The sequence below is a fragment of the Euprymna scolopes genome, chromosome 28, assembly GCF_053919585.1.
Source record: "Euprymna scolopes isolate OS-2025 chromosome 28, ASM5391958v1, whole genome shotgun sequence".
Lineage (NCBI taxonomy): Eukaryota > Metazoa > Mollusca > Cephalopoda > Sepiida > Sepiolidae > Euprymna > Euprymna scolopes.
Genome location: NC_136509.1, coordinates 37,971,022 through 37,998,815, shown reverse-complemented (window position 1 = coordinate 37,998,815; position 27,794 = coordinate 37,971,022). Strand labels below are relative to the sequence as shown.

Here is a 27,794-nt window from a genome sequence, read left to right as displayed (position 1 = left end):
CTAATATTCATAAATGACCTCCCTGACAAAATTGCCTCTGAGATGGGTATATATGCTGACGACACCACGCTCTATAACAGACACAACAGGAAAACAAATGAACACATATCTAAAGAAATGGCAGAAACACTAGAGGATGACCTCCAATCTGTAGTGGAATGGGGTCATAAATGGATGGTCACAGTCAATGCTGGCAAGACTAAACTTGATTCCTTCAATAACTACAAGAAACTTTCTTTACAACCAATAGCAATGGCCACTGACTCTTTATCTGAAAGTACCTCTTTTAAACTCCTCGGCCTAACGCTCACAGGAAACATGAGTTGGAACAATTACATTAAGAATATCGCCAGGACTGCTGCAAAGAAGGTAGGTTCTCTCTACCGTGCTAGAAAGATACTAACGCCCGAAAGTATCCTATACCTCTATAAGGCCACCATTCACCCATGTATGGAGTATTGTTGTCATATTTGGGCTGGTGCATCTGCCACTAGTCTCTCGCTCCTAGACAAGGTTCAAAAGAGAGTCGCCAATCTGATAGGTCCTGAACTGTCATCTAAACTTCAGTCTCTGTTCCATTGACGAAATGTTGCATCCCTCTGCCTGTTCTACAAGTACTTTAATGGTGAATGCTCTGACGAACTGCAAGCACTTGTGCCCCCTCGACGTAAATACCCCCAACAAACCCGACAAGCAGCTAAATCCCACCCCTTCACAGTAGAGATCCCTACATGTAAGAGAGCCTTCTACTCCAGTAGTTTCTTCTCTAGGACAGCTAGACTTTGGAATTCCCTTCCGGATCCCTGCTTCCCCAACTGTACTGACATGCAGAAGTTCAAGTGCAACGTGAACCGACCTCTTGCTGCCCAACTCCCTACACAGTACCCCTGATGCCTATGTCCCTGATAGTAGCCCCCTACAACAAAGTGGCAATGTGCCTTGTTTGGGGTGAAAATGTAATTAAAAAAAATCAAAACCATAGAATACGGATTCTAGAAATAAGGTTTAGTATTATTATATCTTGATTTTAATCTTCTTAATTGTTCTGTTTGGTGAATTAATTTTATCCTTTCTCGGGCGGGTATGTTTCTAGTTACCATGTACCCTTTACTCCTCCCGATGACGTCCCCAACTTTGGGCATTCCTGTGTTTTAGGTACCTACTCGCAAAAAGGTCACCGCTCTGATGAAGATCGCAGATGTCGATTCGTCAGATTACCACTCACCCCACATTGTCTAAAATGATGAGGGCATTGTCCGGTGTTGGTCATCCAAGTTGTACCACTGAGGAGCAGAGGTCACTTTTAAGCATAAAAGCATAAATAACAACTCCACGGTTTATATTATTTTAATTGGAATTCATTATTGAGATGAGTATTATTTTTATTTATTTATTTATTAATTTTTATTTTTTGCGGACTATTATTCTCATCTTTTTTATTATTAATAAATAATACTCATCTCAATAATGAATTCAAATTAAATAATATATACCATTCGGTACGGATCCGACCATGGAAGATCAGATAATAAATAAACATGAATTTATAAGACCAAAAAATTCAACCGTGATCGCCCTTCGGGGCCCATGGCACAGTGGATAGAGACGTTATGAGAATTGTCTGAATATAGCGGTTTCAATCCTACCCAAAGCTGGCCAGAGGCTTACTGGGCCAAAACGTGGTGAGACGACAACAACTATGGAAGGCAGTAATTGCCGAGGGTGCAGTCAGGAGATTCAGAGTTCCCATCCCGTCACAGTTACTACCTGATGAAGGCCAGAGGAATAGTTGGTCGAAACGTCGTGAAACAACTAAGAAAAAGATGAGGATAATAGTCCGCAATAAATAAAAATTAATAAATAATACTAATCTCAATGAATTAATAAACTCCACGGTTGTTTGTTTTACTATAAAAAAATTATTATTCTGAGTAATAATTACACGGTTTCGTTTGCGTAGAAAAAGAAAAAAAGACTTCCAAGAACACTTTCTACTTAAAGAGTTTTTGGACTGGCTTGGTTATCGAATCTGGGCAATTTTATGGTTGGCGTTTTCAACTCTTAAGTCCGGGGGTCTGTTTCTTAATGACATGGAAACCAGTGCTGAGCAAAATGGTGTCTCTTGGTTACAAAATGCAACTGATTATATTGATGCCTCTGTTCAGTTTCGAAAGACAAAGGATACCCCCTGTAGGGGCAGCTGGACATGTAACTGTGAGGCAAGGGTTGCGCAATCTCCACCCACACCTCTCCTGAATTAGCACTGTTTGAGTCCAGTAGTAAGGAAAAGTCCAGGACGACTGGAAACAATACCGAGATAAGCAGAGAGCACATACAGCACCTGGAAGTCCCAAACGGTCACTCATTTAGTACTGACCAGGTTCAACGTTGCTTAACTTCGGTGATCGAGTGGGAACTAGTGTGTCAACATGATTATGCCATACATAATAAACTGATTATATTGCGTGGAGAATTTACCAAGGTAATGCGGCACTCAAGAGAGGGAGGTTCTCCTCTCATTGTATCAATTATTACATAAGTTGTCTCTTTCTCTCTCTCACTGAAATGAAATTTATTCTAAATTTTCTCAAATTCTGGGAAAAATGTCAATCATCACTGTCCACTCACAAAACTTTCCCTCTTGACTTTGCATTTCATTAATTAATTTGTGAGTTTTTTTTTTTTTTTTGCATTCAGAAAATGCCAATCATCACTGCCAGTCACAAAACTTTCCCTCTTGACTTTGCATTTCATTAATTAATTTGTGAGTTTTTTTTTTTTGCATTCAGAAAATTAAAGTTTCACATCAACCTTTTTTCAATCTAATATTGTCACAAGCAAAAAAACAAAACGAAACCAAAAAAAAAACAATGTTTGAGTGCAAAAAAACAAAAAACAAAACAAAAACAAAACAATACTTACCTAAAAATATCCAAATAAATTCCGGACTGTTGCTAATTACCAATGCCACAACATCATTTGGTTTTATTCCCTGCATCAGAAAAAAATTTGCCATTTGGTTTGAGATTCTGTTGGCATCAGCAAATGTATAACTGCGCCCTTCGAATACAACCATTGTTTTATTTGCATGGAATTTGAGTGTGCGTTCGAAAACACCAATTATATCATTATATGCATCAATATAATGCATCATTCTTTTTCCAAGAGAGATAAATTTCGGAATTTCCTTCAACTCATAGTACATTAATTGCAACCCAGGTTTGAATAATTTCTTCCATAGTAAAATTGAAGATCCAATCAAAGCAGTTGTTGTCGTAAAAGCAGCCAAATTATCTTTGTCCATTTTAAACTGAAAAGGAAAAAACGAATTTAAAAACAAATGTGTCCATTTAATTTGTGTGCTTAGAAATAAAAATGTGGTTTCGAACAGAGGCCTGACAGATTAAAGAAAATGTTATTTTTCAAACTTAAAACAATGACAAATATAAGGAAATATTAATAAAAATAATTGTGCACAACAGATAAAAAAAATGCTAATTCAAATTTAAATGTGACAAACTAAAGAAAACACTAATTAAAACTTAAGCATGGCAAACTAAACTAATTCAATTTTAAGTGTGATCAATGAAAATGCTAATCTAAATTTATAATTAACAGACAAAGAAAAAACATAATTAAAAATTAGTCACGACAGACTAAAGAAATACTAATTTAATTTTAAGTGTGACCAATGAAAAGGCTAAACTAAATTTATAATCAACAGACAAAAAAAAAATAATAATATTTAAATTTAATCCTGACAGACTAAAGAAATACTAATTCAATTTTAAGTGTGACCAATGAGAATGCTAATCCAAATTTATTGTTGACAGACAAAAAAAAAAAAAAAAAAAATTAAAAATGAATCATGACAGACTAAAAAAAATACTAGTTCAAATTTATATGTGACAGACCAAAGAAAATACTGAAGTATGATAGATAAAAAAAAAACTAAGTCAAACGGAAGCATGACAGACCAAAGAAAATACCAACTCAAAATTAGGCATGACAGATCAGAAAAACTTCTCTTTAACATGGGCCACAATAACCGCTTCTCCACATGAGCTCCACAGAGAAAGCTTTATGGAATTTCAGAGAGGCTGTACAATTACAAAAGGCGTCTTTTACAGTTTGGATTGCTACACTATAGAACAAGTTGCCAGAGGCTATGGTTAGCTTGCAAGCGACCAAACAGTTCAAGACAGCGTTGAATGCACCATGGTCAATGATCTTTGGATAATTATCTCAGACTTGAGCTGCGTAGGATGTGAGGGAATATGACTCCGGTGTAAAGCTTCATCAACAGAAATTTAGATATACCTTTTTTTTCTTTTTTTTACCAGGGAATCACCACTTATCAAGGCCCAAAGGTCACTTGAGGATAAGGGTTAATGAGTGCACGGTGATCACTGAGAGCAGCATAGTGATCATTAGTGGTAGAAGTTGGGTAGAATTTAGTTATTTAAAGGGTCAGCTCAACAAGAACTTGTTTACATTGGACTTGAAGATGACTTTGTTATAGTCAGCTGGGAAGCAGCCAGCAGGACAGAGTTCGACGGGTAGGCAGTTCTAGGAAAAAAAGCTTCGTTCATGGAATTTGTGCTTAGATTTAGGCACAGATAGAAAGTGCTGGAAATTGTTGATAGTGGTTGTAGCTAGATGAGTTATTTTAAATAGTTTTCAATTCAGTACAAAGTCGTGGTCTCTCCAGGACCCAGATGTATTATAAGCACTTTCGCCTAATTAGAAAAAAGACAGTATTCTATTTTTATGGAAATCGCCCCAGACAAGGCATGAAGCCACTTGATGTTAGAAGCTAAAAAATACATACTACTTCAAGGTCAAAAACGTGCCAATTATATATGTTAGATGGAATAGATTCTGCCCCCCCCCCAAAAAAAAAACAGTAATTCTATCCTGTTTGTTAGAAACATTGCTCTTGGAATGTGAGGACTAAAGGACAAAATAAGGGAAGAAAGAATTACACGGATGCTGAAAGTAAACCCAATATCCACTTTCTACTCTCGGTTATAAAATCATTCTGAACAAATTGAATACACAAGTGTTCTAGAATTCGACCCGCAACTTGAGATAGTCAAGCGCTGATAAAAAAAGATTACTACTATCCTTTCTCAAAAAAAAAAAAAAAAAATAAATAAATAAATAAAAATAACAACGAAATTTGCTTATGGCATGGTAGCCTCAAAGGTCAACGTGAGGAGACAGACGCAATCAGCAGTTATTTAGCCCACTTCTGAGTTGGCTACAATGTAATTCCATAAAAAGAAAATTTAGTTAAACTGATACCAGCGAGGAAGGACGTGTTAGGTGGACATGAAGTTTTATCGTTGACTAGCATTTCAGCCCGGCGTTGCCCAGGTATTTGGAGGTGTATGTTGAGCAAAAAAAGAAAAAGAAAAAAAAGCGGTCAATTTTTTAAACTTTGACCTCTATTATGACCCCTTAAAATTTATTGTTTTGGGTTCAAATCAAGTTATTGAGTTAGTTCCATGTCCAAGGAACCTATATGTAAGATTTCAAGTGTTTAGACCCAAAATTGTCGGAGGAGTTTGGTAGAGTTCTCAAAGGTGAAATCATTGAACTTTGACCCCTTAACAGCCAAATTTCTGTCCGAAAACCGACCACTAAGATTTTCTCAAATCTCAGTAGCCTGTATATCAAATTTTGAGTCTGTAGACTTCAAATTGACAGAGTTATTGCGTATGGAAATGTACACACACAGACACACCCATAGACAGACACTTTCACTTTTATAGATATAGATTCTCGGTAATTTCCGTTCTTCAGGGTCTCCAAAAAAGTCATCAGTTGTTTTATAATTTAAATAATATCAACAGCTGAGCATTTATAAAAAAATAATATCAATAGCTGAGCATTTTTTTTTAAATAATATCAACAGCTGAGCATTTTTTTTTCACCTGCATCAAAATCAACAGAGTCTTTGCCATTTTTGAAATGATCATTTCCCTGTTGACTGTGGCATATTGCTGGTCCTGTGCTATTCTAGGAAGTTCACTCTCTCAGGCTTTACTTTCTTTCTTTGAAAAAAGGTTAGTTTATTGCTAATCGTCTGAGGTGCGTCAGTGCAACTTTACTATAGTGTTTCTCTTTGAAAAAATACATTTCAGAGAAAAACATTACGTACTTACTTGTCAGGCCAAAATTAGTATAAATTCCAAAAATTATGAAAAATGGTCTGGTAGAAAAATAATTATAAGTAAAAACAGAATTTTTCAAAGTTGCAATTTCACTGTAAATTAACCCTTTAGATCCTTGAAATCAGAGGGAGATAACTGCTTTCAAGTCGGCCATTTTGCTTATTCCTGATAATACCACGTTCTTTTTTTTTCCTCCAAAAATGAGCTTTAGCACGTCTTCTACCAATTGATGTTTTGTAAATTTTGGAATTTAATCGATATTTCTTAAATTTCGTAAATCGAATTTAATTGATGTTTTGTAAATTTCGTAAATCGATGTTTTGTGAATTTTTTAAATTGTTTTAAATTTTGGAATTTAATCGATGTTTCGTAAATTTTGGAATTCAAGCTAATTTCGACATGACACGGAAGTACATAATAATGTTTTTCCCTGAAATGCCTTTGTTCGAAAATACACAATTGAGTTGGATGAAACACTATAATAAAGTTGTACCAGCACCTCTACCGGGGAATGTCAACGCGGCTACTCAGACATTTATTTTTGCAGGGTAGAGTGCTCCCCATAGATGGTGCTGGATCTTCAACTTCATTTTCTGACCCTAGTATCACATCTTCTCATCGTGGGAGAGAGAGAGAGAGAAAAAAATATAGAGAGAGAGAGAGAAAGAGAGAGAGAGAGAGAGAGAGAGAGAGAGAGAGAAATAAAACCTGTTATTTGCCGTTTGTTCAGAGTTGGCTACGAATGTCAGGCCCCTCCCCCCCAAAAAAAAAGTTAAATTGACACAAGCGCCCTAACCCCACAAAGTTTTATCATTGATTCTTATTAATTTCCATTCTACATAGGGTTCAAAAAGTCATTAACAGTTTTATCATCTAAATAACATCAACACTACATTTTTAATCATCTAAATAACTTCAGCACTACATTTTTTATCATCTAAATAACATCAACACTACATTTTTTATCATCTAAATAACATCAACACTACATTTTTTATCATCTAAATAACATCAACACTACATGTTTTTATCATCTAAATAAGATCAACACTACATTTTTTATCATCTAAATAACATCAACACTACATTTTTAATAATCTAAATAACATAAACACTACATTTCTAATAATCTAAATAACATCAACACTACATTTTTAATCATCTAAATAACATCAACACTACATTTTTTATCATCTAAATAACATCAACACTGCATTTTTTATCATCTAAATAACATCAACACTACATTTTTTATCATCTAAATAACATCAACACTACATTTTTTATCATCTAAATAACATCAACACTACATTTTTTATCATCTAAATAACATCAACACTACATGTTTTTATCATCTAAATAACATCAACATTACATTTTTTATCATCTAAATAACATCAACACTACATTTTTAATAATCTAAATAACATAAACACTACATTTTTTATCATCTAAATAACATCAACACTATATTTTTTATCATCTAAATAACATCAACATTACATTTTATATCATCTAAATAACATCAACACTACATTTTTAATCATCTAAATAACATCAACACTACATTTTTTATCATCTAAATAACATCAACACTACATTTTTTATCATCTAAATAACATCAACACTACATGTTTTTATCATCTAAATAACATCAACACTACATTTCTAATCATCTAAATAACATCAACACTACATTTCTAATCATCTAAATAACTTCAACACTACATTTTTTATCATCTAAATAACATCAACACTATATTTTTATCATCTAAATAACATCAACACTACATTTTTAATAATCTAAATAACATAAACACTACATTTTTTATCATCTAAATAACATCAACACTATATTTTTTATCATCTAAATAACATCAACATTACATTTTATATCATCTAAATAACATCAACACTACATTTTTTATCATCTAAATAACATCAACACTACATTTTTTATCATCTAAATAACATCAACACTACATTTTTTATCATCTAAATAACATCAACACTACATGTTTTTATCATCTAAATAACATCAACACTACATTTTTAATCATCTAAATAACTTCAACACTACATTTTTAATCATCTAAATAACATCAACATTACATTTTTATCATCTAAATAACATCAACATTTCATTTTTATCATCTAAATAACATCAACACTACATTTTTAATCATCTAAATAACATCAACACTACATTTTTTATCATCTAAATAACATCAACACTACATTTTTTATCATCTAAATAATATCAACACTACATTTTTTATCATCTAAATAACATCAACACTATATTTTTTATCATCTAAATAACATCAACACTATATTTTTAATCATCTAAATAACAACACCACTACATTTTTAATCATTTAAATAACATCAACACTACATTTTTAATCATCTAAATAACATCAACACTGCATTTTTATAATCTGAATAACATCAACACTACATTTTTATCAACCAAATAACATCAACACTACATTTTTAATAATCTAAATAACATCGACACTACATTTTTAATCATCTAAATAACATCAACACTACATTTTTTCATCATCTAAATAACATCAACACTACATTTTTTATCATCTAAATAACATCAACACTACATTTTTTATCATCTAAATAACATCAACACTACATTTTTTATCATCTAAATAACATCGACACTACATTTTTTATCATCTAAATAACATCAACACTACATTTTTTCATCATCTAAATAACAACAACACTACATTTTTTATCATCTAAATAACATCAACACTACATTTTTTATCATCTAAATAACATCAACACTACATTTTTTCATCATCTAAATAACAACAACACTACATTTTTTATCATCTAAATAACATCAACACTACATTTTTTATCATCTAAATAACATCAACACTACATTTTTAATCATCTAAATAACATCAACACTACATTTTTAATAACGAAACTTGGTGCTTATTTAAAATTTCACTTAATTAAACAAGGTTACAATTTGATTTCCTCATGCATCGCAGGATACAAAGAGTTTCTAAGTCTAAGTCGGATGTTAAGGTTTTATTATTAAGCCAAATTCAGTAATCTTGACTAATTTGGACTTTCTCCATCAGGAGAAATATATAAAAATGATCCAAAGAAAGGGTTCTAATTGCATCAATATGGCTATAGAAATCTCATGTGCTTACAATCTAACAAAGTCTGATTGTATCATGAGATACTGCTGGGCTGCTTGCTGTGACCTAATGGTAATGATGCTTCGATTTTGAAACCATGTCTGAACCCAGAGTCATCATTTTATGAAGGTTTCGTTGGAAGCAATGATACTGTACAAACAGCAGCTAGTGTATATATAAAAAAAGGGTTGATGTACTGTAAAACCAACAAAGCAAATGTACTTTTGAAACAAATTTAATAAATAACAAAAGGTGTGTTTACGGTATGAAATTCAATCGACCATAGATTGACCGAAGCCACATAAACTATTCCAGAGTTCGACAACATACACCTGAAGAAAATCTGAGGTTACATCAGCTGAAACGTTGTGAGATTAACGCAGAGGAAAAAAGCAGTAGTTAAAAAAATGCAAATACTCCTCATATAAAACCATTTCCAAACAAATCTAGCAAGGTGTGGCTGCCCATCTGCTGAAATTATAATATGAAATTCAATAAATTGTATGTTGGCCAAGACCACCTAAACTATTTTTAGCTTGTATGTCATAGGTTGCGTTGACCAAACACAAAGATCAGGCCAAGAACAAAGACAGAGAAAAAAAAAAAAACCAAAACACTTGTCATGGAAGTGAACCAATAAAGAAAATTTTTCTTTAACAAAAGAATAAAATTTTTTTTTTTTAATTGCGTTATCATATCTCCACGAGAGACTCCATTAGTTCTATTTTATTTTTTAACAATTACTATATTTTCTGTTTGTAGGACTTGCTTGAGAGTCAGGTATGACAGAATTAATGTAGGAAATTATTAGATCGAATGAACTGACTGATAATTTCTGAAAACATTATTGACATAAAGCGTGACTATATTGGGATTCTATATAGTGCTTGTGTCTAAATACCTAGTGTGTCTGGAAGCCGCCGGGGTGGGGGTGAGGAGTCGTGTTTACTTTATTATATAGATATAGAAGGTAATATATATTGGTTAGTCAGAGGCAAAGTTTTATTTGTTAGTTAAAATGCTTTTTGGGCCTGATTTTGAAAATCTGCCAAGATATCTTTACATATGTCTTCTTTCATTTTTGTTATCAGAAAATATTTAAGGAATAATTTGATAACAAAAGTGTTTTTTATCTTTATTTATTAAAAAAAAAAGGTGAGGGGTAAAAGAGAAAGGATAGAAGGTCCAGGATGATAAAACAAACTTTAAACTCATCTGCATATTAATAAGATAGCGCGTGGTATTTTCTGTGTCATGCTTACACCAAGGTCATTTAAATGTTATGCACTTCCATGTCTTGTAATAAATAATTTTACCAAGAATTCTTCATAAGTCTTGGTTTTGGTTTCGATTTTAGCTGATGGCACCTTAGTAATTTATTTTTTTATAAATAATTTTATCAAGAATTGTCCAGAAGTTTTGGTTTCGGTTTCGATTATAGCTGAAAGAACTAAAGTTATATATATATATATATATATATATATATATATATATATATATAGATATATGTATATATTTGAAAATTTTTTTGTGGGGGGGGGGTACGAAATTTAATTATGGCTAAATACAGACCAATCAACATGATGATTAAAAAATAAAAAATGAAAATAAAGGTTAGCTAACCAGGTTTCGTTCCTTGCTCAACAGAACTAAATCGAGGAAATTACGATTAAAAAAAAATAGTCATGAATATGGCGGGGGAGGAAAAAAATAAATAAGCGAGGAAAAAATTACATAGAAACCAAATTAAGTCCTAAACTATTTTCTTTTTTGCTTGCAAAGAGAAGGTCTCAAAGACTTAATAAAATAGTTTCTAGAATTTTTAGATGAAAGGGTGAGTGCGACTTACTCAAGATCGTAAACATGTCAGCACTGAAATTCGTGGCACACACATGGTTATTTATGAGGTGCTTGCAAATCGAAGAACCATACGTAGTACTCAGAACATCCGAAAGTGAAAAATTTGCATACCGAATCTTTGATGGTACATGTTGTTTCAAACGAGAATCCAATCTTTGCGATATTTGTCCAACGTAGTGCGTGCTGCAACTACATTTAAATAAATAAATAATAGAATTATTATGGTGAGGAGGGAGAACATCTTTGCAAATGGACGACAACATAAGTCTGGTTGAAAAAAACAATGCGCGGATTCGATGCAAATAACATTGTTGTACAGACAAAGAAATTTACTTAGCAAAACGATCACTGATATTACCTAGCCAAGGTAGAAGAAGGTACACAGGACATCTATTAACTACAATTTCTTTAGATTTGTAAAAATTGGAAACTTTCTTATTAACAGTAGTTTCAACAATATCTAAAGGGTAGCCATTATTACAAAGGGTCTTCGTAATAAATTTAAGCTTGTCATCCAGATTAACTTTAGAACATATCATTAAGGCCCTATGTGCTAAAGTTTTAATTAAATTAAATTTTTGATTTATAGGGCAAAAAGAGTCCCAACGTATATAGAGACTGGTAAATGTTGGTTTACGATAAACAGAAGTAAGAACATCTAAAAGCGGAAGAGTAGAATTTGTTTCTTTGTCTTCCGTAAACTTAAGGGCTGGATGAACGTTATTGAGGGACACAAACAAAGTATCCGCCTTCGTCTCGTTGTCAAATAAACAAAAGCTGTCATCGACGTAACGAAAGTAAATGTCTGGTTCATACAAACCAGACAATAGACCCTGTTCATGAAAACCCACAAAGATATTAGCCAACGCTGGTTCCAATGGGGAACCCACGGCCACACCATCTGTCTGTTCATACATAATATCATTGAAACTGAATTCAACCGATATAGTGGTGAATTTCATCAATTCCACAAAAATATTTTCTGGAATTGGGGGAGTTTGAAGTTGACTCCGATATAGGGCGTCAGCACAAATATTAATAGTCTTTAACAATGGGATGCAAGTAAAAAGACTAGAAATATCAAAAGAACACATAAATTTGTCTGAATGAGTAGAGGAGTTTGGTAGAGTCTGCAAAGGTCCACTCTGTAAACTTTGATCTCTTGCTAGCCAAATTTTCGCCCAAAAACTGACTAAAAAGCTTGCTGTATGTTTGAATACCCTTTATATCAAATTTCAAATGTTTAGACAAAACATTGGCTTAATAGTTTTCTAGAGACCGCAAAGTTAAAATATTGGAACTTTGACCCCTTGGAAGCCAAATTTTCGGCAAAAAAAAAAAAAAAAAATTCAAAAGCTTGCCCTATGCCTGAATACACTTAATGTAAAATTTCAAATGTTTAGATTAAAAATTGGCTAAGTAATTTGGTAGAGACCGCAGAGGTTAATCGTTTTTTTTTTTTTTAATTTGACCCTAATTCTGACCCCTTAACATTTATTGTTTTGGGCTCAAATCGAATTATAATGTTAGATCCATGTCCAAGTAACCTATATCTAAAATTTCAAGTGTTTAGACTCAAAATTGACGGAGTAGTTTGGTAGAGTTTTCAAAGGTCAAATCATTGAACTTTAACCCCTTAGCAGGGAAATTTCTGGCCGAAAACCGATTAAAAAGATTTTCCCAAATCTCAATACCCGTTATGTAAAATCTCAAGTCTGTAGACCGAAAATTTGGTAGGGAAGTGTAAACAGACACACACACACACACACACACATTTTCACTTTTACAGATATACTAGCAGCATTTCAGCTCGACGTTGCCCAGGTGCTTGGAGGTGTATGTTGAGCAAAAAAAAAAAAAAAAGCAGTCAATTTTTTTAACTTTGACCCCTATTATGCCCCCTTAACATTTATTGTTTTGGGCTCAAATCAAGTTATTAAGTTAGATCCATGTCCAAAATTCCAAGTGTTTAGACCCAAAATTGTCGGAGGAGTTTGGTAGAGTTCTCAAAAGGTCAAATCGTTGAACTTTGACCCCCTAACAGCCAAATTTCTGGCCGAAAACCGATCACAAAGATTTTCTCAAGTATCAGTACTTTGTATATCAAATTTCGAGTCTGTAGACTGAAAATTGACAGAGTTATTGCGTAGGGAAATGTATACAGACAGGCACACACAGACACGTTCACTTTTATAGGTATATAGATAGATTACGTGTAATTATATTCATGCAGATATTCTACATGATTCATACTTGCATAATATTTGCATAAAAAGTTATAGTAAACACCAACCTCTTTCTATATATATTTATGTACATATATTTGCTTAAAAAATTTTGCCTACCAAACTCCTGTCAGTTTTTGGTCCATAGACATGAAACTGAATGTATAGGATATTCAAACCCATGTGAAACTTTATATTTGGGTTTGAGCCAGAGAAAATCGGTGCAAAAGTGTGAAAATTAAAAAAATGAAATTTGCCAGGTGAAGGTCGAACGACGGTATTACAAATATGCATGCATAACGTAATAGCTATTGGTTCATGTTTTAATTTTTAGCTTTGCAGCAAACATGTCTTCATAGCTTAAGCATTAATGTCAAAGGAAAAAGTAAATTGTAAGCTAAACGTTTTGGTTTCGATTCTCATTATTGGCGCATGAGTCATTTTTTTTTAAACTTTTAAAATCATTACTATATATTGGATCTAATATAATATAATAAATACGAAATCTATATTAATCAAAATATCATATTTAAGCGTATTTTATGACTGGGCAATGCCGGGCGGCCTGCTAGTCTTAAAGAAAAGCCCTTCAATGTGGAAACTAATTCACACGAGTCAAAAACGCTAACCAACAATATGGAAACTGCAATAGAAGTAAAATATAAAGATAGTGGAACCCCACATGGAACCAAGAAAACTAAAATCGCGAAATTCTAAGTTAACTATTACCCCCCCCCTCAAATATACTCGCAACACTGAATAGTCGTGAAAAATCAAAAAGGTTGGAAAAATGAGAGAAAGCACTAACCAGACTTCCACTGGATGAGTGTAAAGAGGAGCGAGACCTTGGGGAGGCTTATTGCTACTCAAATTCCAGTGAAGACCAATGGTCATTGCCAGCAAGAAGTCAATGGTAAGTGGCTATTGCAATAATGCAAATTCATTTGCAAAGGTTATCGAAAGAGATGAAGAGTTAGTGAGTAATCTCTGATGATGACTTGTGTGAGAACTCCTAGTGAGTACAAATAATAATAATAATAATAATAATAATAATAATGATAATAATAATAATAATAATAATAATAATAATAATAATAATAATAATAATTCTGATTTCGTTTATCAACGTCTCCCTGAAAAGAGATGGGATTCATTTCCAGATGATTTCCCTCAATCCCGGCTCAAAACCAGGAGCTTCAAAGATCAAGGGTTTTCCTAAGGATGTTGGTGGTACGTACAATAGCAGAAGTCTGAAGGCCGCCTAAAACATCGAGGAGTTGTAGTTTTTCAATTGTCCTTCCAGACGACTTGATACTACTCCTTGATGATGACGACTGTTAATCCATGAGAGTAATCTCTTCTGAAGACCCTCTCGGCCGGTGAGGCAGCTTCCAGCCGAAAGTTGTACGACCGCCATTAACGGGAATTTTATCGTCACGTTCAACGAATTTTATCCCGTTGCACGAGACTAAGTGTCTAAAGAAATTTGATCACATTAAAAAAAAAAAGGGGGGGGGCAAGGTAAATCGGTATAAATTTTATCAGAAAGAAAAATAGGAAAGGAAGGAAATGTATAGTTCGGCTGGGCTGCTAAATCAGTCCCTCTGGCGGTTCATAAAGAACACTTATAACAAATATACTTTTTACCATTACTGTAAATAGATGTAGCAAGAAGGATCACGAATAAAAGATATTATCTCCATATCCATTGTTGAAGTTCGTCATTTCACGTGTTTATATTCTTCTTTATACCTATTTAACAGTCCTTGATTTTTCTATCATCATAATCATCATCATCACCGATGATGATCATGAAACCATTGCATCCAGTGCACAGCAAATGCACTGCAACACACCAAAAGTGCATGTGCATGTATATGCAGGTCTAATATCAGATGCAATTTTAACGAATTTCAAGATGTGTAAGTGTTCAAAATGGGGCAGAGTATCAGCAACCAACAATCGATGTACGCAGTTTTGTTCCATACTTCAGCATTTCTGAGCGTGAAAAAAATGTTTCCGACAGTCATGGGAACCCTGCTGTTTTCTACGTGTGCTAGACGTATGGTGCTCAGGGTTGTTATTGGAAATTTTGTCTATCAGAATAAGTAGCAATTTCTCAGAATACATTATTTAAAGCTGCTGTGTCCAACATGGTCCGTATGATAAAATGTCTTGTAGTAATTGATAAGAGTGTGGAAGGGACTTGCCTCAATTTTCTGAATGCGCTTGTGTGGTGTGTAAGGTCTGGTTACGAGCTCGTGTAGTGTGTAAGGTCTGATTACGAGCAAAAAAGAAATACAAAATGGCGTCCGTATCTGATTTATATTTCACAAAGTAACGTGAAGTCTCGTTACTCATATGCGAATAAGATGGTGATGGTTCGTGTATACTTACAGTACTGAGGTGTGACGACTTTAACCACAAAATTGTTTAATGAAAGTACAGAATAGTTAACAGTTTATTTTTATAATTAACTGCAGTCCATGTGAACCACCAGTGGTTCATAGAATAATTTTTAGAGCAACAGCCAAATTTGAGGATTGGAAAAATTGTTTCTTTAATGTATTTTTTACTTTAAAAGTGTAGCATTATATCTTTTCTATCTTCCTGGCTTGTGTAAACAGCCTTTTCAGTAATTGTTTAGTATATTATAAAAGAAAAAGAAAGAAAAAAGAAAAGAAAGAACAGCAACAATAAAAACGAAAACAAAAACAAAGTTGAACATGAATAAACGTGAAACATCAAAACTATTTCAATGGATTATTTCTCCTTGTACAAAAATCATCGAATTTAGGAAAACTCGACCCCGGAAAACTTGTCCCCTTTTGCTAGATAGGAAAACTGGTCCCTTATTGAATAAACATCGATTGAAAACACATTTTATGACCGTTCTTGAAGAAGATATTGTCTTTAAAAGAAAATACACATCCCATAATACTTTTAAAAAATATTTTTACTTGTTTACTGTTGTTTTAAAAAAAATTGAATTAATATTTCTAAGTTTTCGTTTTCTACCTAGTTTTGAAAGTTTTTGGTTTTTCAACTTATTTTAAAGAGTTTATTTACTTAAAAAAAAGTAATGTCGAGTGTTACTTATGAACAAAAATATCCGACATAAGAGGATCACGTCTTAAGAGTCTCGATAATTGCTCAAAAATAGAAAATTAAAGAAAATACTAAGGTAGATATAGTTTTAAAACGAGCCCCACACCCTCCAAAAGAAAATAAATGCGTATATCTTTAAGTAATGTTCAAGATCACTGCTCAGAAAAAAAAAAAAAAAAAAAAAAAAATCAAGCTACCAGAAGTGGATACGGTTGATTATGTAACGAAACTGAACGGAAGACACGAAAAACGAAACCATATATTTATTATAAAAATACTTTGGTTTTTAACATTTCTTGTGTTATTACGAAACAAAAAAAAAAAAATAAAAGAAAACACTTTTTGTATTATCAAATAATAAAACAAATATTTTATTTTGAAAAATTGTTACTTCACGGGAAACGTGGACCCTGCATAAACGGTGCTTTTATTTAATGATTGCTCCTCCAAAGCGCATGCGCAAAAGGTTTTCTTTGGTTTATTTAATCATGAAAACTTTTTGAAGGTAATGTTTGAGGCCAAAAACGGGGGGGGGGAGGGGGAGGCAAAAGCATTATTTGAATATGAATGAAAAAATAATTTAACAAAAAATAATATTTAGTGGAGAAAATAATAAAAACATTAAAATAAAATGAAATAAAAAGATAAAAACAAGCACTATATAAAAGTATGAATCAAATTCACACAAAGAGAAAAAAAAAAAATAAAAATAAATACACGCGCGATTAAAAATAAAGTCACGAAGAAAGTGAAAGAAAATGCTTTGAGGGAGCAATCATTAAATAAAAAACACCATTTATGCTCAGTCCACGTTCCCCGTGAATTACCGAAAAATTAATTTAGTTTTAACACATTTTTTGTTTACGAAACAACACTTCTGTAGTATGCGCACGGCAGCCATCTTTTCTTGGTGCATTTCACTAAACTGTCGCTATGTGGCGCGTCTCTGTAAAAAAACAATCAAAATATTATTTTTTTGTTGACCCTTCAAAGTTGCTTTAATTCAAAAAGATGTTTCATTTAATTATTTATTTGTTCGAAAAAAGCTATTTTACTTTACAAAAATCTAATGTTATTTTTATTACAAAATTGTTTTATTAAATTATATTTCTTTACACAGACTTTTAAATAAATGTTTTTACAATTATATATTGATACATTTTTATGCAATAAATGTTTTTACAATTATATATTGATACATTTTTATACAATAAATGTTTTGGTTTTCAAATATTTTGCTGTTTGGAAAAAAATCTTGTTTGTTACTTATTTGCCGCGCTATTTGACCAACAAGAAATTGGAGTTATCGCCCTTTAACAATAGCCGCCGTCCGCATACTGCAAAGTGCCCCCGAAATGACTTTTAAACGATACCCTCCCATCCCCATGTTAAGAATGGCTTTCGAAATAATAACGTTATTATTTCAGCGCGGTCCCAAAATTACATAAGACCGAGTTTTCTTTTTTGTTGTTTTGTAATAAATTATAACGTTTGAAACACTGAATTTAATTCTTCTAAATAAAATAATTGCTTTCTTTGATAATACGTGTTTTCTTTCTTTTATTTTTGTTTCGTAATGACACAAAAAATGTTAAAACTAGAGTATTTTTTAAATAAATATTTGGTTTCGTTTTTCGTGTCTTGACTCCGTGATCAAGTTTATTTTTGTAAAGCAAGAGTTAAAAATAATTTTAAAAAATATTATGGGGTGCATAGTCTCTTTTAAAAACAATATCTCCTTCAAGAACGGTAATAAATGTGTTTTCAATCGATATTTATTCAATAAGGGACCAGTTTTCCTACCTAGCAAAAAAAAGGGGGGGTTCCGAGTACGAGTTTTCCGGCCACCAAAATCATCACATTGGCATTTTTTAATGTTAAATAACAATTACTTTTTTGTTCTTCAGAAACAAAAAGTATTAAAAAAAAAACTAGAGCTACCTCCCTTTTCGTCTTCTCATTTCCTTTCCTTATACTTTAAATAAGGCCCTGTCTCATTGGCCAAAGGAGCCGCTCATCGACCAATCACGGCAACCTATTTATTAAGCGGGACTAGAGATTCCCTTTAAACTCCCTCTTTCATTCAAACCCCTGTGGAGGAAAGACTTATTATTTCATCTCTCTTCTTTCCGAACTTGAATGAGGCCGTCAAACTGAAGACGTTAAAATAAGAACTTTTTGGACTTCTTAAAAAGCCGCAAACGCAATTGTTTTGCAACCTGCTTATTTTATATTTGCATTTATTTGAAGTTGAATACACTTTTATTGTTCTCCGACTTGTTTCTTTTTTGTCTGAGTCCTAAGTGTCTGGTTGAAACATGACAAAAGTAAAGTCTATTTTAAAATCTAAATAAAGAGGTGACGCAAGCCAGCTTTATTCTCAGCTTCTTCCAACTATATTAGAGGAGAAACAGGTGCCGTGGGCATAGTGAAAAAGCACATAATAATCATTCTCATTCAATCCTGAGCAACAGCGGGTTTTCCTGCTCTTACTATATATAAATATGGATTGGTTTTAAAATCTATCCCCCACCCCCCAAAAAAAAACAAACAAAAAAAAAACACTTGCTTGAATAATAGCTGAAACTGATTGTACCCCTTTTTTCTTGCTTTTCACAATACAGTAGAACCCCGGGATACGGCATTAAAAATTAGTAACAAATTACAGTTTGGTTTGGTTGTTTTGTTTTACGGCATATCAACCCTTTTCGAGTTATTTAATGCCGCATCCAGTCATTTTGGAAACAGTATTCATGTTGCATCCAGTTATTTTGTAGAAGGTTTTTATTTTTCAAGCTCTTTGTATCTTCAATCGTTAGTTTGTAGTGTTTGGTTTTGTTATTTTATAGTGGATGTTATCGTTTTTGTTTCTTGCCCTGCAGAACATGAATGAGTTTTTGCAATGGGAGAGGGAAAAGGCTCACAGTATTAAATGTTTGGTACATTTTTAAGTTAGGAAATCAGCCAGAAAGTGAGGGAGATAAAGAGAAAGAGGAAATGGGAAGAAGGAAAAAGGGGGAGAAGGTGGGTTGTTTTTTGTTTTGGGTTTGTCAGAACATAATTAAGTTTTGCAAAAGGAAGTAGAAAAAGAAAAGGTTACAATATTAGGTGCATTTCGTCTCAGGAAGCCAATATGTTCAGACACAAAATACAGTACAGTATATAATACACATGTATATAATCAAATAACATTATAAATAACACCACAAGGCCGGGGCAAATACCGTAACCAGGGTTCGGAAAAACATTGTATTCCACATCGTAACCTGAAAAAAAAAAAAAAAGTATCCTAGGGCCACTGAATCCCGGGGTTCTACTGTATACTAAAAACTGAGACTACTATACTCCAGGTTTACAGTGGCTTTAGACAAACATTCAGACACTAGCTAACTTAATCCCCACTTACTGGCATAGGGTCCCAAACACAAAGTGCATCTCTAAAGATTAAATCTATTCTCACTTGAGCAGCAGAGGATAGCGAAGAGACTTGATTTATAAATGCGAATTTAAATCTACCTTTCAAGGAGATTAAAAATAGACTTCGTGGCCTCGTAGATGTCCTTTTCTCTTCCCTGCAACCTCTATCTCACAGAAGAGATGTCGCGAGTTTGTCTCTGCTTTATCGTTATTTTCATGGAAAGTGTTCGACCGAGCTTCAATCTATGGTCCCCTCTCGCCAAACTTTCACAAGAAACACTCGTCTAGCTGAAAACATTATCAATAATTCCCCCCACTCTTTATCTGTGCTTAAACCTAAACGTAGATTCCATGAACAAAGCTTCTTTCTCAGAACTGCATGCCTGTGGAATTGTCTTCCATTTTCCTGCTTTCCAGCTGACTACAATATGGTTGTCTTCAAGTCCAATGTAAACGAGTTCTTGATGAGCCGTTCCACTTAAGTTAACAAATTTACCAAATTTCCATTACTAATGATTACTATATTGTCCAATTGACTACTGTACACTCTTAACCCTTATCCTCGAGTGGTCTCTGGGCCTTGATTAGTGGTTATGCCTGTGAAAAAAAAAAAAAAAATTTTCATCCCAAGTGCCAAATTGCAGTCTTCATTAGTAACAAAAGATGTAATATCGTTGCTTTCATTTCAATAGAAAAGAAAGGCAGTATTCTATGCCGGTGTTTCTACTCCGTGGAACATCCTGCCAAAGGAGGTTGTAGTGATGACTATTATATCCATGTTTGAAGCCACATTCAGACTGCATGTGAGTGTAAATATCTTTACATATCTGTATTATTTACACGACTTGTTGCATTCTGCTATTGTTTGCCAAATAAAATTCATTTGGTTTGATATAACTGCAAGCAGTAATACTATTTAGTCAGTAGTGAGAGACAGAGTAAGAGAGAGAAAGAGCGGAAGAGAGAGAGAGAGAGGAGGGATGGAGAGAGAGAGAAAGAAAGTTAGAGAGGGGGGAGTAGAGAAAAAGGGGGGAGGGAGGGAGAGAGATAAAGAAAGATAATGAGAGAGAGAAAGTAAGAGAGGAAAGAGAGATAAAGAAAGGGGGGGAGATAGAGAAAGTAAGACAGATAAGAGAAGAAGAAGAAGAAGAAGAGAGAGAGAGAGAGAGAGAGAGAGAGGGAGAGAGAGAGAGAGTATAATACAATAAAATAAAATATGCAGGATTCTTACTGTAACTACCTGATTCTAAGATCAATCGGGGAAACCAATGCTAACAACAGAATTAGCCTATGGACTAGGAGCAAAGTGCAGTATCTGTTCTGGTGCTACATTTAATCTATTCTGTTCTAAATTTATTACTGATTGGAACTTTTGGCCTCTTTTGGCTGCTGACATTCTTACTTCCTCGGATTCCTATGTGTCATGAGAGATAGTATAATGTACACACGTATGGAAATGTAACATCAGGTGCAATTTTGACAGATTTCAAAAACTATGAAGATTCTAAAACAATTGATGCAAGCAATTTATTTCATGCTCCAGCAATTCCGAACGTGTATAAACTTTTCCGAAAGTCATGGAATCTGTGTTGTTTCCTGTCTTTGCAGGTATATCCTGTGCTGTCACTCAACACACACGCGCGCGCAAAGAAACGAACATTCATTGATTTTAATTTCCCCGCGCATTTGCACAAAAATAAGTTCTTCCAGAAACGACATAATTTCAAATACGCCCATACGCTTTTCTCACAACAACAATAATGTAAAATGGACATATTTCTGGCGGATGTAGGTGAAGACAATGCCACGTGACAATATCGACCAATGAGAAATTTTAGAAGATTGTTTTTTAATGCTTTCCCAAACCAAATATCAGCAGCAGCAATCTCGTGTTGGAATCCGATTCAAAAAGTATTTAAATGCAACAAACATTCTTTATCTCTCTTTTCGCTCCAACTTGACATGAGAACATGTCTCTTGTTTTCATCTCATCGTCGTTTTCAAATCTGTCGAGACCATCATTACACACGCCACGCAGACATGCAACAAAAAAAACAAACAAAAAAACACACTTATGCACACATGCACCCATTCCATACATTTTCTATAAGAATTACTAACAACGGACTACTTTCCTCATGGGATTTTCGAATAGGGCGAACTTCGCCAGTTAAAACAAAAACCTTGAAATAAGGACATTATTTTCACAAAAAACTTTCACCTTCCAATTTTATTATTTTAACGAAGGACTTTCATCTAACATGACCTTTAAATCTTAGTAATTCCACAAAGGACTTTCACCTAATTTGAATATTCTAACCTCAATGATTTCACAAGAACTCTTACCGATCAGACTTTGCTTGTTCATCTTGTTATTTTGTTGAAATATAAATGCGGCGCATTTTAAACGAGAAGGAGGTGTCATTGTGTTTTATTTCTTTTTTTTGTATTATTACCTTGTTTGGGTCAGAGGAATTTAATTTCTCTTAAATTTCTTTTCCCCTACCATCCACATATGTTAAGACACGCGGAGATCAAAAAAGTTGCTTGGGGTTGTTAATGGATGGTTAATAATTTAGTTAGGTGCTTACCAAACCCATGCCCAAGTGTTGTATTTCTGCCGTGTTTAAAAGAATGACACCACACTGGTATATGAAAATATAATAATGTATTTTTTTTTCGGTGATGGTTAGGAATGGTTGGTTATTATAAGGGAGATGCATGAGAATTTGACAGGTTGATTCTTGGAGCCAAATCTTCAAGCAACGATGATATCCTTTTTGGTTGTTATTATATAACAATTTGCGACCACCTGAAACGCCATCTTGGGACAGCATTATCATTGTAGCCACACGCTAAGAGCGTTTTATTTGACCATTGTCATTTCATTGAATTAACCTGACTTTGGCGTGACTTGATAACACTTGTGTTAATCTTTTACCAAAAATGACCATACGAATATCATACATTTAACTCCTCTTCTTTTTAACGATTGATCAAGTTTGTTGTTTTTGCCCATGCAAATGCCTAGTCTCAGATTCAGAATTTTTATTCTAATGACCTTTTGGTATATTTGATAATTATTTTATGATTTTTTTTTTGCACGTTTTACCAGGTGCATGCTTTTGTCAAAATGATTTCTCAGAACACAAAGAATAGATATTTAACACAGGAAGATGTTCAAAGCATTGCATGTGTCTGGTGGAGGGTAGTTTTCTAGCATGGTAGAAGAAGCCCACCTTCTTTGCAGCAACCCTTGCAATGTCTTCATTGTATTTGTTCAAATTCATGTTGCTTGTGAATGTTAAGCCGAGGCAATCGGTGGTTGAGGGTTACTTGTAATTGTTAAAGGTAAGAAGTTTAGTCTTAGCAGCATTAAATGTTACCACCCATTTATACCCTCAGTCCACTATAGAATGAAAGTCATTCTCTAAGGTTTCAGTATTAACTTGGATATGTATACATTCGTTTTACTCTCATGTCTGTTATAGAATGTGGTGTCATCTTGGACATGGTTTTGTCAGGAAGGTCGTTTATAAATATCAGAAATAATAAAAGTCCAAGGATTGACCCCTGAGGCATATACTGTTTGGATGTATGATCATCGAAGACAACCTAGATTTTTCTCTTGTATAAGAAGGATCTGATTATATTGAGTACAACAATAAAAAAAAAAAAACAGAATTCTAAAAAGTAATTATTTTTAAAAAGCTTTAAATGATATTAATTTCAAAGATTATGAAATATGAATTTTAAACAGATTCTTTTTTTTATATAACCGGTTTCAAATAATAAAAAAATATATTTTGTAGAATATATGACTCTTGAGATAATAAAAATTGCAAAAGCAAAATCGACTAAAAAAAAAAAATTCGTTTGGATTTGATTATTTAAAATGACAGAGTCATAATCAAATTTTGCGCCCCCCCCCCCAAAAAAAACTATGGACGCCTGTAAACAGCAGAATGTTTAGATACCTGTATCAACAGAACAGGTTAAAATTAATTGTATCGTCCGTGTAGTTCATTATTAAAAATCTATTTGTTTTACAAAAGGTTAGTCTTATATTTTTTTATCCATTTTTTTTAATTGTACATTTTATTTATTCATAAATTTTTGTATAAATGATCTTCCATAGAAATTGACCCAGACTATAGTAAACACATGAAATGATGACGTCACTTATTAATGCGTACAATAATAAAGTTCCACACAACGGTTTGGAGATGCCTTATATATATATATATATGATTAGGTTTTTGAAAAAGAAATCCAGCAGAGTGCTCAATTAAAAGGAAAATCCGAAAATTAGAGCGTATTTAACTTTAAAAGATCAAAGAAAATTCCAATAATAAGCCAACCTGCAGGCTAATAAACCCAGCTAAAAGCGAGATCGGTCTAGCTAGCAAGTCTATAATTAGAGAAATAGTAAAAGAGATAAAATGAAAATCAAATCTTAATTTGTGGGAAGACACAAGCGTGGCATTGGACTGGTTTAAAAGCATAACTGAACCACACAAATGTAAATTCACACAACTGTATATCGTCGACTTTTACCCTGCAATTACTAAAGAAATTCTGAAAAACAAAAACATTACTTTTCGCATCGAAATATAAAAAGATAAGTGAGCTGGATAAGGAAACCATCATGCAAGCAAGGCAGACCCTTTTATTCTTTGACGATAAAACATGGGTCAAAAAATCAAATCCTGAAGACCCCTTTGATGTCGCGATGGGATTGTATCATGGTTGGACTTTTCCTACTAAATACCATGAAAAATAAATTCCCAGGCCACTTCTTTGGGTTATATAGGTATGATGGACTTGGCGTATCACGTGATTTCAATGGATGTGCACAAGACACGCTTAGGAAAGACCTAGCTGAATTTTTCAAGGAGCAAGGCTTTAAAATAAACATAAACACAAATTTAGATAGAGTAGATTTTTTTAGATAAAACTCTAGATCTCGAGAAAAAAATACATAAACCCTTCCACAAACTAAATGAAAAACTCATGTACATAAAGAAGGGGTCATTCCACCTACCCACAGTGTTTAAAAATATGGTCGCAAATATTAACAAAAGAATTTCACGTCTTTCTTCGAACGCTGAAGTGTTCGAACAAGCTAGAATTAAAGATGGGGAGGGAGTATCGGCGCTTTACATGGAGTTATCTCCCCGTGGCGTGTTCAGCAAATTTCACAATGGCTGACTTCAACGCGCTCTCATATGAACGTGTTTTCCCGCTGTAACAAAAAAAACAAAAAAAACTGCTCGATCAAATTAAATGAATTTTTTTCCGGAGATCTTCAGTCCAAAACAGATACGTACAATATAACCTTTTTTTTTTTTTTTTCGATATTTTCATTTTTTAATGTCTTGATTAAACTGCACAAGTGCACAAGTACCAATTATTTTAGAAAACAATCCGTCGCCTTTCTTTGTACAAGCACCCGGACTTTATCGCTGGTGTAAGTGAAACCCCTATTTTCTAAACAAAGTCCATAAGATTTCCATTAAACTGGCCATAAGTCAGTGTCCATTTTAGAAGTTATTGTCACAAACAAGTACTCTAAATGGGTTAATCGACAAATACTCTGCATTCTTATTTTTAAAGGGATAGAGAGGAGAAAATGTAGGTGATTGTTACGATAAAGTCGACAGATCGGTTTTTTAAAAATATGTTTTTAAGCAAAAATATTATGTACTTAATTGTCATGTCGAAAATAGTCACATATGAAAAAATTACGAAATATCACCGAGTAGAAAGTTATTTACCGTTTAAGGAAAATTGGGTACAATTTCACTTTTCTTAGCTGTTATAAAGTAGACGATGAAGAGTTCACACACAGGGACATAATCCGGAATGCTTATTTTTAGATTACACCATAATGGCTTCCACCGTTTCTAACCTATAGCGATAGACTTTTTTAGGGTTTTTTTTTTTAAGATTAAGTCCACCTCCACAATTTTTTTTTAAATGACAACTTTTAAAAGTTTTCTACTATGCTGAATACGGAAATCGCATCGAAATTTTGCAGAAATAAGTAGTTATCGAGATATAAAAAGTTGTATTATGCATTGTATTCTTTGGCGGTCACCGTTTTTACGCGCGTGCAATGCATAATACAACTTTTTATATCTCTATAACTAATTATTTCTGCAAAATTTCGAGGCGATTTTCGTATTCAGCATGGCCGAAAACCTTTAAAAGTCGCCATTTAAAAGAAAATTGTGGAGGTAGACCTAATCTGAAAATTTACCCTTTTGGTACTCATGCAGTCATGCATGCGCAGCACTACTCACTGCAGTATGCACTAGAGTGATCAGTGCTGAAATAATAACGTTATTATTTAAAAAGCCATTCTTCACATGGGAGGGTGGGCGTTTTGATTCTGTACTAACCTTACAATTGAATAAAAAACATCATAAAACTTTAGTTAAACTTGGAAATACGATTTAAAAAATAGCGCGGCGGACTTGATCACTCTCTGCATTAGCAAGGTTTTTTTTAATTTTTTTTTATTCAATTGTAAGGTTAAAGTACAGAATATGTACAAAACACCACCCCCTCCCCATGTTAAGAATGGCTTTTTAAATAATAACGTTATTATTTCAGCAGCACGGATCACTCTCTGTATGAGTACCAAAAAAACATATAAAACTTTAATTAAACTTGGAAACTCTCTGCATTAGCACCGACTTTTTCTTTTGTTTACTAAAAACAGTAGCAGTTGAATTTTCGTAATTTTTTGATATACTACTATTTTCGACATGACAACTATGTAAATAATATTGTTTTTGCTTAAAAGGCCAGATTAAAGAAATCGATATGTCGACTATATCTTTACAAGCACGAAAACATAAAAAACAAAGTTAGTCAAAAACAATGTGGTCTTCGGGACCATTGCTCAAACCAAACGTAAATAAATATGTAAAAAGAAAAAAAGACTGGTAAAATTTTGTTGTGTAAAAAATAAAAACATAAAATGTCGCTACTTACATGGGAGAGAGTGAATGAAAAAGTGTCACCAAAGTAAATATTAACGAAAAAAACAAACAAATACTATTAGTCACGCTAATACTAACAAAAAGTAGTAGTATTAGAGACGATAAAAAATATGGTATCAAGGTCGCTGACGTTGGTGTAAACGTTGAAACATTATCTTTAAAAATGTGTGTGTGTGTGTGTGTGTGTGTGTCCCGTCCCTCTTATTCCTTTCGTAGGTTGAGCCCCTTAAAAAGTGAACTCACCAGTTGTCATTAAGCGAGAACGCAAAACTTCGCAAAAAACAAATAGATTCAGCCGGGCCGGAAGGAGGATTTCATGAACACCAAAGCCGACAGACCATTATTTCTAGTGGAGCAAGTTTATTGCTTACTGCCCGAGGCGCCCCTAACAGGGAATGCTGATGGGGCTGCCCAGGTAATTTTTAATAGATCAGTGCTCCTCCTTTAGTGACGCTGATTTGACTTTCCCCCACCTTCCGATCTTGTATCTCATCCTCCTACTGTGAAAAGTACACACACACACACACACACACACACACACACATATATATATATATATATATATATATATATATATATATATATATATATATATATATGTGTGTGTGTGTGTGTGTGTGTGTGTGTGTGTGGAGTAAGGGTTTTCTTGTTTTGTTTGTACTCCTTGTCGAATAATAAAAAAATTGTATACCTACCTAACAGGTTTATAAAGTTTTTTTTGTTGTTGAAAATTTGAATAAATTTTCAATATCAAGATTTTTATTCTATATATATTATTTTTAAAAATATAATTATCCACTAATACGTGTTTCG

At 33.3% G+C, this 27,794-nt stretch overlaps 1 protein-coding gene across 3 annotated transcripts in view; it reads right to left on the bottom strand.

Annotated features, from left to right (window-relative positions):
• The window catches only part of LOC145249566 (long-chain fatty acid transport protein 6-like), a 69,621-nt gene extending 42,119 nt beyond the window's left edge, over positions 1-27,502 (bottom strand). The window contains exons 1-2 of one of the 3 annotated variants that reach the window (XM_080111240.1): positions 27,225-27,502; positions 2,923-3,310 (exon numbers count right to left, since the gene is read on the bottom strand). In XM_080111240.1, the coding sequence (XP_079967366.1) occupies positions 2,923-3,304 (382 nt within the window). In that variant the 5' untranslated portion in view covers positions 3,305-3,310; positions 27,225-27,502. Of the gene's footprint in view, positions 1-2,922; positions 3,311-4,985; positions 5,096-26,973; positions 27,112-27,224 lie in introns of those variants that run through there. The other 2 variants (XM_080111241.1, XM_080111242.1) reach the window with 2 other exon arrangements.
• Positions 27,503-27,794: the final 292 nt, after the last annotated feature.